Raw genomic sequence first — 18453 nt, forward strand, 5'->3', positions numbered from 1 at the left:
GTTAGCTAATGTTAATATGCTTTCCAGGTGGTGCTAGTGTTAAAGAACCCACCTACCAATGCAGGAGACATAAGAGATGTGAGTTTGATCCCTGGGTCAGGAAGATCCCCTGGAGGAGGACATGGCAACCCACTCCAGTATTCTTGCCTGGAGGATCCCATGGACAAGGAGCCTGGTGGGCTACAGTTCATAGGGTCCCAAAGAGTTGGACACGAATGAGCAACTAAGCATGCACGCAGTGTCAATATGGAAACAACACAGATGCCATCTGAGAACAGAAATCTGGAGGAAGGTGACACCCGTGTGATACAGAGGCTGGGGAAGTTTTACGCAACAGAAAGGAAGGAAAGAAAGGCACCGTGCGCCAGCCAATTTCGGAGACACCATTCCATTGCATCCTCATAACAGCTGAAGCTCGTTATCCTACTTTTCAGATGAGGAAACTGAAGGTCAGACTAGCTGGGGACCTGGCATGAGGTGGTCCAGGCTGTGAGGAGTGGGCTGGTGATTTGAACCCAGGTTGATGGACTCCACGTCCAGTGCTCTCCCCTTCCCATCCATAATGCTTATCTAACTGGACCTTCCAGGACAGGGGGCATTTTGGCAGGTGCTACTTACGGAGAACAGGGTGGTGGCGGCGGGGGGGAATGTCCCAGATGGAGCAAACAGCATGGGTGACCGCACTCGGAGGTGGGAACCGTTCGAGTTGGGAATATGTGCTGGGTGTATCTGTCCGTAAGGAGACAAGGCGTTCAAACGCCTCGCTCACTTATACCCCCAGGAAGAATACCTGAGGAGCCGCAGTCGCAGCAGACGTCGTTGCCTGGGAGCCGCTGCACGTCCTCGATGATGGCTTTCGTCAGGTCCTCCAGGCTGTTCTCCCCAGTGCTCTGCTCCCCCCGGAAGGCCATTGTGAGGGCCTCCTCTTTGCTGTTCGTCAGCACCGAGATCCACCTGCCGTCAAAAACAGGAGGAAGGAGATGTAAGCGCCTGGCTGGCCACTGCTTTCTCCTTCCTCTGCAAGTCGTATTTTCATCCAGAACTTGCAAAAGATAGCCCGTCAAGCAACAACAGGAGGGAAAATGAAAGAAATTAAACCTGGGAAAAAGAGTCAGAGATTGGAAAACAACACCCAGGAGAAGAGTATGCAAGGTGAGAGGAACAGATGAGACGGTGAACATCAGGAACCAGGGGCTCGTGTGAACACACGTGTGCTGTGTGCTCAGTCATGTCCGACTCTTTGCGACCCCATGCACTGTAGTCCGCCAAGCTCCTCTGTCCACGGATTTTCCAGGCAAGAATACTGGAGTGGGTTGCCATTTCCTTCTCCAGGGGATCTTCCTGACCCAGGGATTGAAGCTGCATCTCTTGTACTTCCTGTGAAAGTAGGCAGATTCTTTACCACTAACACCACCTTGGAAACCCAGGAGATACCTGTATTTACATGCAGCCAGAATAAAGGGAGGAAGAGGACTCAGCATGGGATCAACCCAGTGAAAGGATGAGAAAGAACAGGTGAGAAAGGAACAGGAGGCAGGAAAGAGGGCTTAGCAAAAGGCAGTTTTTTGGAAGTCCATATCAGCAGGGGCACTTAAAAGTGAAAATGAAGGGATATTTCATTTTCCATGAAAATTCATGCTTACAAAAAAGGTACATTAACATAGAAACATGGGGATGTTTATTATATGAAACAAAAAGTGCAAGCTATTAAAATATGTATACAGCATGATCATAATATGGACCCAACAAAATAACTCTTCGCTACCAGTCTATGCATAAAACAGCCTAAATACCCAACAACAGAGGTTGATTAGCAGAGTATGAAATAACCATAAAGTGGACTAGTTACTCAAGTACTGAAATTTAAGTTTCCAACTAATTTTTGGATGACATTGGGGAAATGCTTGCAATATATGTTTTGTGAAATAAACAGGAAAAAAACTGCTATATATTATCAGATTTAAATGTATTCGTGAATTAATATTTTGTGGGGAAAAGACTAGAAAAAAAATTCACCAAAATGTTAACACTGGATATCTCTGAGTGATTTTCTGTAGGAAGAAAACACATGGAATGCCTCACTCTGTACTTTTCTGCAACTATCCCAATCTATAATGAGTTGTATTTCTTTCAGGAATGAGAGGGAAAAAACCCAAATGAAGTTTTTTTGGAAGGAAATGAAAAACATTTCTAAACTACAGTTACTTCTCATCTATTGCATAGACAGCTAATAATCATTCTCGATAAAGAATACAGAGATCCAGAACTGTGTCTTGAAGGATGCGCGCACATGAAACTAAGGAACAGAGAGCAGTCAGAATTAAAAAACAAAGCATCTGGTGTAGGCGAACTGCAAGTCACACCTTTGACTCTAGGTGGCGCTCACCCTCACCATGTCGTGAGAAATAGGATCGTACAGCTCAGTTTTTCCCCTGTGATGCAGAAAACCCAACTGTTCAGATAAAACCAATAGTCCAGGGATGGGGTAGGCATTTACTACCTTGTAAGTTAAAACATATTTTTTCTATCAAGTTAGAAACTAGAAATTATTCTGTTAACAACAATGTAAGGATCTAGGTTCCACAGGGCAGGTCACTGTGCATTTTATCAGCAGTAGTGTTGATAATGCTGGAGTTTTCACTTGACTGCAGTCTCTATATTACTTTCCTTAGGCATTTTGATATTTTGGCTATCTGATATTACCAGTATCTACTATGTGCCAAGTACTTATAATTTTTGAAATATAATTCTCCAAATAAGCTCCTGAGTTAGGGTTTACAATGCTTTAAAGAGATAGAGGCCTAGAGAGATTCAGTGACTTGCCCAGAGCCCTATATGGGACTGACGTCAGATTGGGATGAGAAAACAGCTGTGTTGAACCCCCTTTTTTCAGAGTTCCTCCTGTTATGCCACATTTGCCTCTTTACTTGAGAACTCATGACAAATTAAAGAAACAAAAAAGTTTGTCATGATGATGCAAAAATATACATTTAAGGACAATTCATTTTCTGGAAGAATAATGCAAATATGGTAGAATAGCTACATTTCAAAAGGGTTGAGAATCAAAGCAACTATTTCTGAAAATTCTTTAAAAACCTTTAAAATTGTTTTAAAGTAACTGGCACATAAAAGAGTATTTAGAAATAAAATAGTGCATAATTGTGTTTTAATACTTTAAAAGCCACTTTGAGTTTATAGGAGTAAAAAAAATTGGCACTATATGACAGGCTTTAGGAAATGGCAACCCACTCTGGTATTCTTGCCTGGGAAATCCCATGCACAGAGGAGCCTGGTGGGCTACAGTCCATGGGGTCACAATGAGTCGGATACAACTTAGTGACCAAACCACCACCACCACACATTTCATCTCAAGTCTCAAAATTCTGCAAGCGAGGCCTGTAACCCTCTCACGGACAAGAAAGCCAAGGTGGGATGACCTTTCCAAGGTCCAAAAGCCACTAACAGGCAGATTGTGGACTAGAAGTCAAGCCTGCCTGACCTCAAACATTCAGCTGCTCTTCATCTGTACCTGCCTCCTTCCTTGGTGGGCCGAGAAAGGATTTCTGTTTCTGGACGCTTTCACGTGAGACAACAGCTCAATGAGGCAGTGGAACTTCCTCCGTGTGACTTGGAGAAAAATGAACATCTCTCCTTGAAGGATGCCAGAATCTCCTCCATCAAAACCAAGTCCCCCATCACCACCACTGGCACCCAGTTCAGTCCAGGTCAGTCGCTCAGTCGTGTCTGACTCTTTGCGACCCCGTGAATCGCAGCAAGCCAGGCCTCCCTGTCCATCACCAACTCCCGGAGTTTACCCAAACCCGTGTCCATCGAGTCGGTGACGCCATCCAGCCATCTCATCCTCTGTCGTCCCCTTCTCCTCCTGCCCTCAATCTTTCCCAGCATCAGGGTCTTTTCCAAGGAGTCAACTCCTTGCACGAGGTGGCCAAAGTATTGGAGTTTCAGCCTCAACATCAGTCCTTCCAATGAACACCCAGGACTGATCTCCTTTCGGATGGACTGGTTGGATCTCCTGGCAGTCCAAGGGACTCTCAAGAGTCTTCTCCAACACCACAGTTCAAAAGCACCCAGAGAGAATCCCAAACGGATTCTCCTAAACATGAATTACTCCAACGCTGAGTAAAGCCCTCCCAAGTGCAGATGGCGGGATTAACAATGAAGGCGCAGTCCTTGTCCTCAGAAGCTCCAGGTCTCCAGAGGGCTCGGACTGAGCCAGGGGACCCAGAGGGGTGTGAAGAAGCCTGCGGGGAGGGAGCAAAACCCCTTGGGCAGTGAGACTTAAGCAGAACCTTGAAGGGGGCACCCGAGTTGACTGAGCATCCCAGACTAAAAGAAGAGACCCATGGGAAAGCCCAGGGCTGACAGCTAAGCAGGGGAAACTCACCAGAAGGGGTTCTTAGTAATAAAAAGAAAACTTTTCAGTATACTATACAGGAGAGAGGTGTTTTTTTCAGTTTAAGGCATTGTGTCGTGATTTCAAAACTACTTACGCTACGTAATCCTGTTCATCTTCTGCCTGGAAGTGATACGTCCTATTATCTAAAATACAAAAAAGAGAAAAAAAGCAAACTCTTAGAAAGCAGAATGCTTCAGGTATTAATACAGATTTTAAAAGTTCCTGGGGAGAACACATTGAAAGTGGATTCTGATATTATTTTTGTGCCCTTTTGTTTTAGCAGTTACACAATTCACTTTGTCAATACTGCTTTTCTGAAGAGAAACAGGAATACAAGATAACTGCAAACACCACGGCAATGCCTAAGCATTTCTTTTGAAAAACAAGTGGGAAGGGGGAAAGGTCCCACCTGGTCAAGTAGATCCATTTTTTGTTTTTTGGCTGTGCCACCCGGCATGTGGGATCTTAATTCCCCTACCTGGGATCAAACCTGCCCCCCCTGCATTGGAAGTGTGGAGTCTTTAACAATGGACTTCTGGGGAAGTCCCTCAAGTAGATCTTAGTGAGAAATCGGAGAGTGCTAGCTACCATAGTATTGATATTTCACTTTCCTTTTCCAATTTGCCTTTCACAGGTTTTCCTTTTTAAAGAATTTCTTTTCATAAGAATTCATAACTCACAGGGCAGCCCTGACGAGCAGGCACATCCTGCCCCAGGTTCCTCTCTGGTTAAATCAGGTTTCAGGAAGGGAGGGCTCAAGCCTTGCTGGAGGGTCATCCTCCAAGGTGTGACCCACAGAAGGAGGGGGCAGCTGGACCTGGGTAGCGTGGGCAGGTGTGCATGAAGGAAACTCTTCCTTAGAAGGTGAGTTTTGGATGCTTCCATACACTGAGGTCCAACTACCACTGTCTTACCCGCTTCACTTTCTAGACAGTCACTCACTCCGTGACTGCTCCAGGCCACGTGTCCCCTGCCCCCTGCGAGAGAGGTGGTGTGTGTGCCCAAGGACACAACACAGGTACTGGAACCCAAGCACCCTGGCTGAATCCCTGCTTTACTGCTGAGACTTTATGTTAAGTCGCTGGATCTCCCCGAATCTCAGTTTTTCCTTCTGTGCAATAGGAAAATGACAAGGCTTTTGAGAGGATTACCCATAATGGACATAAAGCACCTGCCACATATTGTGGCTGGAGTCACTAAGTCATGACTCTTTGTGATCCTGTGGACTGCAGCGTGCCAGGCTTCCTTATCCTTCACTATTTCCCGGAGCTTACTCAAACTCATGTCCATTGAGTTGGTGATGCCATCCGATCATCTCATCCTCTGTTGCCCCCTTCTCCTGCCCTCAGTCTTTCCCAGCATCAGGGTCTTTTCCAATGAATCAGCTCTTGGCATCACGTGGCCAAAGTACTGGAGTACCAATGGGACCCATGAAAGAGGAAAATAATCTCCCTTCACTCTTAAGACTGTGAGGACACAGGTTATCAGTTAAGGGGGAGTTTGGCCCAAAAGCATGCTCTGATCCATGGAGGAAGACAGTAACAGAGTGCAGTGTCATTGATTTATGACATCAGAAGGCAGTTCTTGGAAGCAGGGAAATAACTTTTCCTTTCAGAGCTTGATTCTGCAGGGGTAAACTCTGGAGCTGGGCAGAGATAGCGGCATGCCTCACTGTCACGTCCATGTCCGTGCTTCTTTTTTAATTTTTATGTTTTGGTGGCACTGCACAGCATGTGTGATCTTAGTTCCCCAACCAGGGATGGAACCCGCACCCCGTGATTTGGAAGTGCAGAGTCTTCACCACTGGACCACCAGGAAAGTCCCTTGTCCGCGCTTCTTAATCATAGGTACACATCAGAGTCATCCAGGGACTTCTTAAAAGATACCTATGTCTGGGCATCACATCAAAGACTGATTCAGCAGACATAGGAGAGAAACAGAAACGTGCTCAGGGAAATCCCTCCCAGGGATAAAGCTCGTGGTCAAGAACTGTACAAATCTAGATTCTCCTCCACTACAGGTCGCTTATGCCTTCCCACTGCAGATGAGTTCCATGGAGAGAGACCCAGGCTCCTCCCAGAGCAGTGTGTGCAGTATACACCTCCTCTCAAGCAGCCCTGCTTGGGAAACATGTGGCTTCTGACCCAAAGAATGGGAATGGGCAAGTGGCAGGATCCACAGCAACCAACTCGGGAGAAAAAGGACTCACGTGATATCAGGTCAAAAGACTTCTTATCCTCGGCATTCGGCTTCACCTGGCAGGTGAGAAGGTTCAGCTTGGCTGGTTGCCTGTTGGACTGGACACGAGAGAAAACAGAGAAGTTGAGTGCAACACTGACAGCCAGCCCCCACCAGCCCAGTGCCCCGTGGGCCAGGTGGGTAGGTTCATCATACATTCGATAAGGTCTAGTTCACCCTACTGGAATACTTAATCTCATTAAACAAGAGGGAAAAAAAAGTTAGGTGGCCTACTCAATGTCTTTTAACTGCGCATAAGTGTCCCAGTGGTTAATGAGGATGGAACCAAGATAATTCATCTCACTCTCACGGGACTGTGACTTTCTGGAATCCACACGTACACAAGGGCAAAGAGTTGACACTTTAATCACTTACTGTGAAACACAGCTGAGTGTAGTTTCTTTATCCACTCAAAATGACCCCAGTAACCAGTCACTGCAAATCCGATGTCCCAGGTAGCCACAAATTTTAGTTGCCCCATAAAATGCACGTTACTTCTCCCCAAAAGTACAAGGACAATTACCACTCGTGAGACATTGCTTAACCAACCCCAAAATCTGGAGAGAGGAAAAATATAACGAAGATTTCCTATCACTTCCCAGCCAGTTTCTTGATCACGCATATATTAATAATTCACACAGACTCTGTAGCGTCTAGATAGTCATGCTAATGTAGGCTTTGCCTTAAAGGAGTCTCGCCACATAATCACTCTCCTCAGAGCTCCTTCTGGCCCTCCTGCCCGCATCTGTCCTTGGTCACATGCTGGTCAATGGTGAATGCCAGCTTCTGGAAGGAGCCGACCAAGAGGTGAAGGGCCTGAGTGCCCGGGCTGGGCTGGGCTTCAAGAGAAGCCTGCAAAAGTCAGGCCTGCAAGCCCACCCCAGTTGACGGTCATCACACTGACAACCTCCACGCCAGGAGCATGACCACCCATCCAACTTGAGTCTTTAGGGAAAACAGAAGGGGAGGAAGTAGAGAAGGGGGCCCCTCGGTGGCGTATTATGAGCAAGAATACTTCAGATGCACGCTGTGCCTCTCATTCTCAATAATGGCCACCGGACACTTAATTCCCGTTTCAATAACTTCTGAGATCTTCCTCTGTGGTTTCAAGGATATTAGACACAGAAAGGATATTCGATACCCTTTGTCCTGAGTTTATCTGCTCCAAAGCAAGCTCTCTGTGGGGAGGAAGTGAGAAGACAACCCAGGGATTTCATGTTCTTTGCATACACATGTGACTTAGGCATGGAAACCAAAAGTCAAGTCCTGTACAGGATGGTTTTGCCTAAGAGGAAACAGTGCCCTGTACTATAGACTGACTGCCAAACCCAGAATAGGGAGGCAAGAAGGTTGTGGATCTGCAGATTTTTCTTAGAACAGACCTGGGGTTTGGGTTGCTTAAGACCTCAAGTCTCCAAAAACGGCGGCTACAACCACAAACTTTGGCTGGGTCCACCGTAAAAGGAATTGTTAGTCCTCATCCTTTTGCATGTTGGTAAAATCGCTGGATTTCCCATATGAATGACAAAGACATCTGACAGGCTGAAAAGATAGTGAGCCCAGTTAATGGTGAGACTGTAGAATACCACGTTCCAATGTGGCATCCACATTCTGAAGGAGGATACAGAAAAGCTTAGGGAAGATCAAGGGATGATAAAAGGAGTGGAAAACGGGAACTTTGAAACGGGTTTAAAGGCATCATTTAGTTGGAGCAAAGAGGCTGGGGCGTGACGGGACGTGAAGGGTTGTCACTGGGGAAGGTCGGGCAGCTGTTTTCCATTTGTACAGATGAAGGAGAAATGCCCTCCAATTGTAGAAGGTCTGAGCCAGACATGAGGAAGAACTTCCCAGGCTTACATTGATTATGCGTAATAAGGGTTTTCAAGTTTCTTAACCTAAGTAGAGAAAGCTCTTCAAAGCTCTTAAGAATTTTTGAGAGACCATTCATATTTGAATGTGGCAGAGGGTTAACTAGATTTCTTTTTCCTTCCCAAATCTTCGTGACTCTACTGTTTATGAACCACCTCACCAGCAGACACAAGCAAGTAACACAGACAAAATTTTTAAAAAGGAAAACATAATCAGTTAAGTGTCAACTGATTCTGGAAAATTAAACAGCACCATTCTTCTCTCATTTCAAAGGATGGGCTACCTTGAAGTATTTTATCTGGAAGCTTCTGATGACGAGGGTTTTGGGCAGTTTACATCATTCCATGACTGACCCACAACTTCAATGACAAAATGACACGTGATCCTTATTCTCGTGGAAGCCTGTCCAGTCTGCTGAACTGACACCTGCTGTGTCGACATGAACTTCACCTGACAGACAGGTCATGCCTGCACAGTGTTCTTCCTCTAAATGCTAGCGGGACAAACGACCTACCACTCCAAAGGTGAATCTGGAGGGCAGAGAACACAATTTTTGACAGTTGAAGCAGCTGACGTGGCCAGTAACGAGCCCAGGAACACCAGCAAGTGGAGTGAGATGCTGAACCAGAGTCTATGGACCAAGGGACCAGGAGGCTTGGAATCACAACAAGCATCACTGGAACTCCAGGTTTGTATAACGTCCTCAAATTTCAAAGTCCTTTCTAGACCTTTAGCACCAACGTACAGGTATACTGATTGCCGGTTCAGCAGACTAAAATCACAGACTAAATGACCTGCCCTGGGCTACATCATTGTTGAACAGTTTAGGAAATGCTTTCATACTGTTTATGTTACAGGAAAGGAAAAAAAAAAAACAACCAGAAAGGACCCAAAGGAAATGTGTATTTATTCAGTCCTCACTGTTGATGATTCCTACCACGCTTAGAATAAAAGCCGAGTCTGGCTCAGGGCCCCCAAGGACCACCTTCAGGCTCCTTCTGATTTCGGCTCCCGCCACTTGGCCTGCGGCTCCCCCTGCTGGCGGCGAGCAGCACTGGCCTCCCGCCTACACCTCTGGGTTCGCCTCCTCCAGCCTCTCAGAGGGTGGAAAGTCCCCGGAGGGGTGGCTGGTTCCTGGACTGACCTCCCTCCCTGGACTTCCTACTCCTTCACACTCTGCTGTACTGCCTTCCAGGCTCTTCTCACTCCCCTTTACCGCTTGTCTTTCTTCCCACAAAGAGCACACGTTTTTCTGATTTGTTCACTAAAATATGTCTGGCCTACAGCAGGCACTCAATAAATATCAAACGAATGAATGCATTTCTGAGCCTTACACATACCTATCTCATGTACCGACCAGCGAGGGAACTATTTTTAGTTTCTTTTACTAAGATGAAGAAACAGAGGCACAGAGAGCTTAACTGGTATCCCTAAAATCTCCCGGTAAAGCAGCAGCACAGAGCCTGGCGTTCATCCCTTCTGCTTCCATGGGAAGGAGAGCCACGGAACCAGCCATGTGCCCCCGCACCCCACCCCGGGGGCAGCCTGAAGCTGCAGCCCACGAGAACACCTCCTTCTGAAAAGCATAACGGCTAGAAATAAACAGAGCAAAGGTGCCAAATATGAACTTCTATTCTGGTACCTTCTCAGGTCATTTAGCTCTCATAATTGATGCAAAGAGAAATTTTAGAAGCCTATTTGAAACACCTCTTCATTTAATGCATTTGACAAGATACTGCAGAAGCCCCAAGCCCATCTAAGCACATACGAAGGGCAGGCGGTCTGTGCCACCCAGCAGATACAGGAAACAGACGCGACCAAGGACCGAGGACACACCCGTTGCCCAGAGCCTGAGCTCAGGAGGGCATCGGGACTTCTGCAAGGCTCCAGGGGCGGCCTCGTCCTGGGGTGAGGACCGAGGTGGGGAGGCGTGGGTGCAGGCCCCTGGGAGTGAGAGGGACAAGGCAACAAGTGATACAGAAGGAAACACGGAGGGCGCTGCAGCTGGCGTGGACTCGCGCCCTGTCCTGGGAGCGCGGCAGTTACACTGATGGGACCCCCTCCCAGAACCGACCAGCCCACTGACATCCAGGGAGATGGCTGGGGGAGGAGTTGAGAGAGTAAGACTGGTGAGCGATGACAAGGCCTGAACCAAAGTGATGGTCGCGGTGCTGAGCGCTGGGGACTCAAGATACTGCTGAAAAGAGAGTTTTCAATTATTCCTAAAGATACCTCTATGTAGCAGGTGGCTCTCCCAAGCCCCGCATTTGAACAATGGGGGGAGAGGGGGGCGGGGGGCAGGCAGGGCAGTCTACGCCCCTGTAGGCTCTGCAGAACAGCAAGTTTAAAAAGGTACAAATGCCCTCACTCTAACATCATTACGATGTCTTTCAAAAATGGAGACTGTGTAGCTCTGTTCCCTGAAAAACTTTGAGGCTTGTCCTTTTACGGGTTTTACTGTTCCTTAAAAGAACACATATTCCCGGAAGAAACACTAGGAGACAGAGACAGTGCAAAGCAGAAACTGAACATTACTTCTTAATCCTATTTACACCCAGGGATAGTCGTGGCTAATATTTGATTTTAACAAGATATGCATGTGTGTGAAATGTCTGTTTTTAGAAAAACATGGGTTGGTTCCATCTGTATATATTACTTTGCAAACTGCTTTTTCCAGTTAGCATCATTCACTTAAGTGTTCATTTTTGCATACGTATGTGCATACATGCACATGCACACATACACACGCACGCGTGGCAAAGCTAGTCGCAGGATTCTGAACATGTTTCCACTCAGTAAGCTCTGGACATACTCCCTGCACAGAAGTGATGAAGACATCACCCCTCTGACAAAAACGCTCTGCCACCCTAAACAGAAGATGCCCTTCAGCTAGGAAAGTCATCACAAATGTGTGCAGAAACAGAATGAATCGATTCTGATGAACGTTTCTGCATCTCGTGAAAGAAAACAAACACCACACATTTGTCTGCAGACAGCTCGGCATGCACTGTGGTGAAGTGTTTTTGCTTGAAGTGTGAAGTCGTTAGCGCAGGCGTATTTCTGTTAGCAGAAAACAGCTGCTACTGGAATTAGTATCCAGAAATGAAATTATTTCCCCCCATCATCCTGCTGGATTGCTTGCTGCACAAACAAGAAGTGAACATCATTAATTACTTGGGAAATAAGGCTGACCCAGCCAGCCTCAGGCTGCCGGGTAGAAAGAGGTAAAAATAAAATAATAAATTTCTCTTCATTTCCTAGGCGAATGCTTGCTAACACGGCTGTTTAGATCCTTACACTCATTTCAATTTTTTGTTCAATATTTATTTAGACATCTACCATGCCCTAGAGGGACACAAATGTTTGGTACACCATCAACAACCACACAACTCCTGGCTAAGAAGTTAGGCATGTGCTGAACACCTACCACTGAAGAGCGATCTTATCTCCAAAATTTTAGTCCATTAAAACTTCTGGCTTTTGCAAAGTATTTTGGTTTCTTTGGGGGCAAGGTAGCAGTTTTCATTTATTGAGCACCTAAACCTTATCTCCTGCACTGGCAGGTGGATTCTTTACCACTGAGCCACCTGGGAAGCTAGAAGGGAATAAGGCAGCTTAATAAGCCAATTATACAAATTTGACATCAGAGAAAACGGAGGCTCCAAAGGCTTCAGTAACTTATCCAAGGTCCTACAGCTTGTTTCAGGATTTGGAGCCCAGGTCTAATCAGCTCCAGGGTTTGTCCTTTTATAATTCACAGTGTTGTGTCTAATCTCTTGGGGGAGAGGAAAATGGTCTCTTCTTGCAGTGACAACGTGGACAAAGATGTGGAACTGGGCCGAGTCCAGGTTAGCCTCAATAGAGGCCAATCACAGAAACCAGGCGATTAAACACACTGCAAGGCAGGGAGCAGCCTGTTGTGAGCAGGCTTTCGGCACATCTGTTAAAGTCCTGAAGCTGAATGCTATCTTCTGGGCTCTGGACAAGATGGAGAACAAGATTCCCTGGAAAACGTTTGTGGGTCTAAAGAGCCCAAGGACAGGGAGAGAGAATCAAATTCTTTGCTCTGGTGTGATGCCTGGAGGTGCCAGAAATGTTGTTCATCTCTTAACAGGAAGAAATGAAATTCCTATGAGAGGACAGGTGCCCCAGATCAGCTTCATCAAGTCCCTCAAGGAAGAAACAGCAGTACAAAGGAATTCCAATAAGTGAGATTAAACACGAGATGTTAACACATGAAGGAAGAAGGTGATAGTAACAGCAATAATGATAGCTGACATTTATTGAGCACTACTTCCAACCTGCATCGTGTTCTAATTACTTGTAATCAATGAACTCATTTAATCTTTACATGTACCTATGAATTGGGCACCACTATGTGGGATTTAGTGTTATTTTGACTCATATCATGGCAGTCTGGGCCCACAGTGATGGGTGATGTCACTCCTATCAGATTTTTAAAAACTGTTTTTTTTTTTTTGGTCACACCACATGGCACATGGGATGTTAGTTCCCTGACCAGGGATTGAACCCATGCCCTCTGTATTGGGAGCTTGGAGCCTTAACCACTGACCCACCAGCAAAGATGAGTAATCATTTACATTTACCAGACACTTGGCTTCCCTGGTGACTCAGATGGTAAAAAAAAATCTGCCTGAAATGTAGGAGACATGGGTTCAATCCTAGGATTGAGAAGATTCTCCTGGAGAAGGGAATGGCAACCCATTCCAGTATTCTTGCCTGGAGAATCCCATGAACACAGCCTGGTGGGCTAAAGTCCATGGAATTACCAAGAGTCAGACATGACTGAGTGACACTTACCGCGGTCCAGGCTCTATGAAGCTTTAAATGAATCATCTAACTCTCAGGACACTGAAAGGCAGGTACTGTTAATATCCTAGTTGGTAAGTGAGGAGTAAAGTATCTTAACAAAAGCTGGCATCAGAGGAAAGGACTATGATGTAGTAGAAAGAGCACAGGCACTGGGAACTCAGAGGCAAGCAGGACATTAGCTTCTTACACTTTTGAAGTTAATTTCTCAGGATTATTACAATCAAGCGATACTTCACATATAATCCTTATATTTTCTTTCTTGGATAGCTTGTTCTATTGTATTATATATTGATACTGCAATGCTTTTGCTAAAAAATGAAAGTAAAAGCAAACAATACAAAGATACGGAGATTTATTTATAATAGTCTAGTGGCTTAACATAAACACTTTTATCCTTAAGCTTTACGCTGACATTTGCCACAGATTTGTCAGAATTGGCGTTTTGAAATGAAAACATCTCAGGCTGCACTGAGCAGATACTAGACACAATCAATATCACTGTGACAGCAGATTCAGAGGTTTTCACTGAATTTGATTCCCAAAGTGCTGCATTACTTTGAATAGTAAATTAAAAAAAACAACAACTGTCTTTGAACAGGTATGTGTGAAGCAGTGAAACTGCAGAAGAAATCTCTGGCAATGTGTGCAGGTATACAGAAAATGGAGTTCTTCCAAAACAGTCAGCCAGAGAAACGAATGGTCCCTGCAGTGGAACTCGAGTATGCGGTCAAGCCAACAGGCCACGGCTCGCCAATCTAAACACATACTTGACCCTCTCCCTAGTCAACCTGGTAAGAAGAACCTGCCAAAGTGACTGGGCCCTTCCAGCATGAGGAATTCCCGTCTTAATTAAGGGGTCCCAAACAAAGGCCCTGTATTTTCTGACCGAAAAAAGCTCTTTTATCCACTTTTCAAAAGATCACTGAATTCTGTATGTTTTCTCAGCAAACTGTTGGCCCTGATTTTCAACCTGTTTCTAAGAAATCAGAGGTGTTTGCAAAGTCTAGAGAAGCCAGCTAAAACTGGCCACAGAGATCTTTCTGTGGGGGCAGGTTATGTGATTACAAAGCGATGTAACTGGGAGTAAAAAAATGTGGCCTGAAACCAATGAAAAGTAGGGACCAGGTTAACAAAACCAGTGGGAGGTGGTCAGAGCTTAGGTGGAGAGACCCATTTCCCCTGGGCTGCTCCAGGAGCGGGAGAGGTGGACTCACCATTTCCAATGTTTGTAGCAGGGCAGGCTACCTGTCAATAGATTTCAGTACCTACAGGGACGTCCGAGGAGGAGGTAACACAAATAGAAACTACTATTTGGTACTAGTTGGTAACACACATACCAACTACTATTAACTGCGGCCCACACACAGCATGGTGCCTCCTTCAATCATCACTAGCACCTCTGGCAGTTAAAGGCTTTTCTCCAGGCAAATGGTGAACCTGGGATTCAGAAAACTTTGTTTTCTACATATGTGTGAAGTTACACAGATTTCTAAAGCATACTGTTGGTTGAAAGAGCCAGCTGTAGAGATAATTTGGGTAGCATCTAGATGTGTTAAAATTTCAGAACAGCCAATAGTATTTCCCCAAAGATGAGATGAAAAAAGTAAAAGAGCACCTGATTCGGTTTTGAGGGAGCAGAAGACAAAGTTTTGGTGAAGCAAGAGAACCAGGCAGGACTAAGAAGGACAGATTTCTTTCGTGAAGGAATATCCTAAACCCTCTGACTGAATCCCACACATTAAACACACTGGGGGAGATTTTCAGGCTGGTCACATCATGCGCTTGCTTTCCGGACCGCATGGCCAGAAGGCACCAGACACGAGGGTGGTGAATGAGCGGACACACTTACTGTGGCGTGGGAGATGGTCAGAATCCCGTTCTTGACGGAGCACTTCCTTCTCTGCCACACTTTCCGGATCCTGAGGATGGAGCCAAACACAACCTGATACAGTACCTGCTTCACGCAGCTGCACGGTGTTATGCTTAACCATCATCACAACCCCCCAACCAAATGCCACACAAGCCAGGATCTGGGCTGCCTTTTATTATCCCAGGTGGAGGGGAATTCAGACTAGCGGGCACACACAAGGAGCCACCACAGCACTGGGTTTCTTCCCCCTCTGGCCGCACTTCACAGCACGTGGAACTTCCCTGAGCAGGGATTGAACCTGTGTCCCCTGCAGTGGAAGCACAGAGTCTTAACCACTGGGCCACCAGGGAAGCCCACAGCACTGTTGCTGACAGTGAAAACGGGAGACAACAGAAACCTGATAGCAGGAGAATAAATAAACGATTACAGTCACATTCGTACTACAGGGTATCATGCAGGCATTTAAAAAGAATAACGCAACTACATATGTGCAGACCTACGTAGATTTTTGAAGCATACTGTTGGTTGAAAAAGCAAGCTGTTTTAAGATACTTTGGGTATCATCTAGAAAAGTTAAAGTTTCAGACCTATAAAACAGCATTCTACATTTCCTATACATACATGTGTAAATGTATTTCCTTCTTTATTGTCTGTCTCCCTGGTGAGCATGTAAGCTCTATAAAGATAAGGACTTTCTTTGGTTCACAGTTATATCCCCAATGTCTACAACAGTGCCTGGCATGTAGGACTCCCAGAAGGTATCTGCTGAATGCATGGGGACAGTCCCTGCCTTCCTCAATTACACATTACAAGTCACAGGTGCCATCTGTGGACATAGACCAGTTACCACTGCTACCAAAGACAGCAGGTTAACCCTCAGACTTACCTGAGGGAAGCATCGTTCAAAGCTGGTGCATGGGAGATTGCATAAGTGCATTTCCCTACCTGAGAAGCTGGGGCAGGTCCCTAGGTTACCAACCCCTGTAAGGATGCTGAGCGCACAGGGGACCCCAGGCTGGCTGTGGACGTACCCGTCACTCTTCTTCAGCAGGTACCCCTTCTTCTCGCTGCCGTACTCCTTGTTGCCCTGGAGCTGGTGCATGCTGTAGCCTCCTTGCCGGCTCTGGGAATCCTAGAAAGGAGATGCCATGGATTAGACTCATGCCAGAGACAATTCTCAACTCCTTGGCTCTAGTCTGCCATGGAGCCTTTGCCTGTTGGTTTGGAGCTAAGAGAAGTGTGGACTTTTGAGAGTTGCTGGGTCCTTGATCATATACTAGCGGAGGAAACTGGGTAGGTAAGCAATTGCCAAACAAGCTTGAGCTGAGGACTGGGGTCCAGATCTCCTATTTCTAGTCTGGAAGCCAGCTCTACTTCAGAGACACTGCAGCAACAAGCTATTCTATGACTCAAACTAGTCTACGCTGGCAGCAGAGGCGAGTGCAGAAAGCTAGAGGAAGTGAAGTGGGCACCAACCGAAGCTCATGCACCCCGAGAGTTCCTCCTCCAGGCATACCACCTCTCCCTCACCTTTTCTGCTAAAATACCCCCAACAAAAAGTACCCCTTCTCAGTGAGGGATGAAGAACTGCAATAAAACTCTTGTTTTGCAACTAACTAGTACTCTGTGAAAATACACCTATGCCCATGCTTTTCGTTTAAAAAGATGACTCGGTGGCAGGGAAAGTGTATGACATGGTGACAGGACAACACAGATGCAGACAAGCTTGATTTAACATCCACGAATGCTTTTCCCTCGTTTCTAAAGACCGCACGACCAGCTGCGGCCATTGCACTGTGGAAATGTAAGAAAAAAAACTGACAATGCTGAACTGTAGAACGAGAACATGGGGCTTTAGACACAGAGCGAGGACAATACGGTCTGACAAAACGCATTGACTTACTCTCCTAGACTTCGATCAGGAAGGGCAAAAGCAAGAGGAAAAAAAAGGCAGAACATTTGAAAATATAGTTAATTTCATTGATAGTCTTATTGTTTATAGGTTAAGCACTTTTTACATCACACAGAGAAAACATCACTGTAAAGATAATTACTATCAGGTATCTCTCTCTCACTCACACTTCAGAGTCACGATAAACCTTGGGTGATAGGATAATAAAACATCTTTATCAAGTTGCATTTCAGGTCATTTGAGAACAGAGGGAAAAGAAAGCTGAATGGAAGAGGAGGACACACTTCACCGAGATTAAAGGGCTGACAAAGCTCAACATGTGTATGTGTAAAAAACCCAGTTCTTTCTTTATTTTTTTACTTTACAATATTGTCTTGGTTTTGCCATACATTGACATGAATCTGCCATGGGTGTACATGTGTTCCCCAGTTCTTTACTTAGAAAGTCTAAAGAAAACAACAAATGGTAGGCAGACCCTTTGTTTTCCTACAATTTGTATGAAGTGAAGAGAATTTAATAAAAATAACCAGCTCAGAAGCCACCCCTGAAACATGATGGTGAAGAGGCAGGAAGCTGAAGCATCCATTATTTACTGATGGCTCGGGCACGGCCTGCCTTCCAGGCCAGGATGACCTCTTCCTGGCATTCAAGATCCTCTGGACCAAACAGCGTGTGCTTGGTGAATGTCTGTAACAGCTGCAGGGAAATCTGTAGGGCTATTCCACACACCATGAGTTCACTGTTCAAAAGCACGCCCTGAATGCTCCCTAAAATCCAGGTGCCGCAAACGTGCTGAGGACGCTTATCCTTGGTCCCCACGCTGTCCTGCCCTCTAGTGTGGGTAACTGAGAGCTGACTGCACACTGTACCGGGCTCGGTGACTCAGACTAAAGAGGTTACAAACTCGGCTTGGTTTCTTTTTTTGTTTATTTTATTTATTTATTGGACATGCAGCATGTGGGATCTTAGTTCCCCAACCAGGGATCGAACCTATGCCCCCTCCATTGGGAGCTCAGTCTTAACCACTGGACCAACAGGGAAGTCCCTGCTTGTTTGCTTAATCTGATTCATTTCTTTAACTGGCTAGATGTCCTCCAGCTGAAATATATCATTGGACAGTTTTAATCATCTGGGGAAGGGTGGAGCCTAGGATGTTGAAAAATTCCCCTCCATGTTTACTTTTAACCAGGGTCTACAGCCTTGGACTCAGGCGCTGTGACTGAGGGACCGAACCACATACCAAACAGCCAAGAGCCTGCCTCCTCCAGTTCCTCCAGGGACACCCCCAATACATCGGGGGGGACACCTGGGATT

At 45.9% G+C, this 18453-nt stretch overlaps 1 protein-coding gene and 1 non-coding gene across 22 annotated transcripts in view; both read right to left on the reverse strand.

Moving 5' to 3' along the window:
• ASAP1 (ArfGAP with SH3 domain, ankyrin repeat and PH domain 1) overlaps positions 1 to 18453 on the reverse strand; it is a 335887-nt gene that overhangs the window by 41829 nt on the left and 275605 nt on the right. For 20 of the 21 annotated variants that reach the window (XR_014057637.1, XR_014057635.1, XR_014057638.1 and 17 more), the window contains 5 exons: positions 16259 to 16359; positions 15207 to 15276; positions 6627 to 6714; positions 4512 to 4560; positions 791 to 954 (listed from right to left, as the gene is read on the reverse strand). Coding sequence is in view for 15 of the 21 variants with exons in the window: in XM_081504067.1 (XP_081360193.1) it covers positions 791 to 954; positions 4512 to 4560; positions 6627 to 6714; positions 15207 to 15276; positions 16259 to 16359 (472 nt within the window). In the remaining 6 variants the exon portion in view is untranslated. Of the gene's footprint in view, positions 1 to 790; positions 955 to 4511; positions 4561 to 6626; positions 6715 to 15206; positions 15277 to 16258; positions 16360 to 17130; positions 17140 to 18453 lie in introns of all 21 variants that reach the window. The other variant, XM_081504064.1, reaches the window with a different exon arrangement.
• Positions 15505 to 15577, reverse strand: TRNAG-UCC (transfer RNA glycine (anticodon UCC)). The gene has a single exon. It is a non-coding gene; the product is annotated as a tRNA-Gly (tRNA).

The sequence above is a fragment of the Giraffa tippelskirchi genome, chromosome 6 (assembly GCF_054371585.1).
Source record: "Giraffa tippelskirchi isolate mGirTip1 chromosome 6, T2T-mGirTip1v1.2.pri, whole genome shotgun sequence".
NCBI lineage: Eukaryota > Metazoa > Chordata > Mammalia > Artiodactyla > Giraffidae > Giraffa > Giraffa tippelskirchi.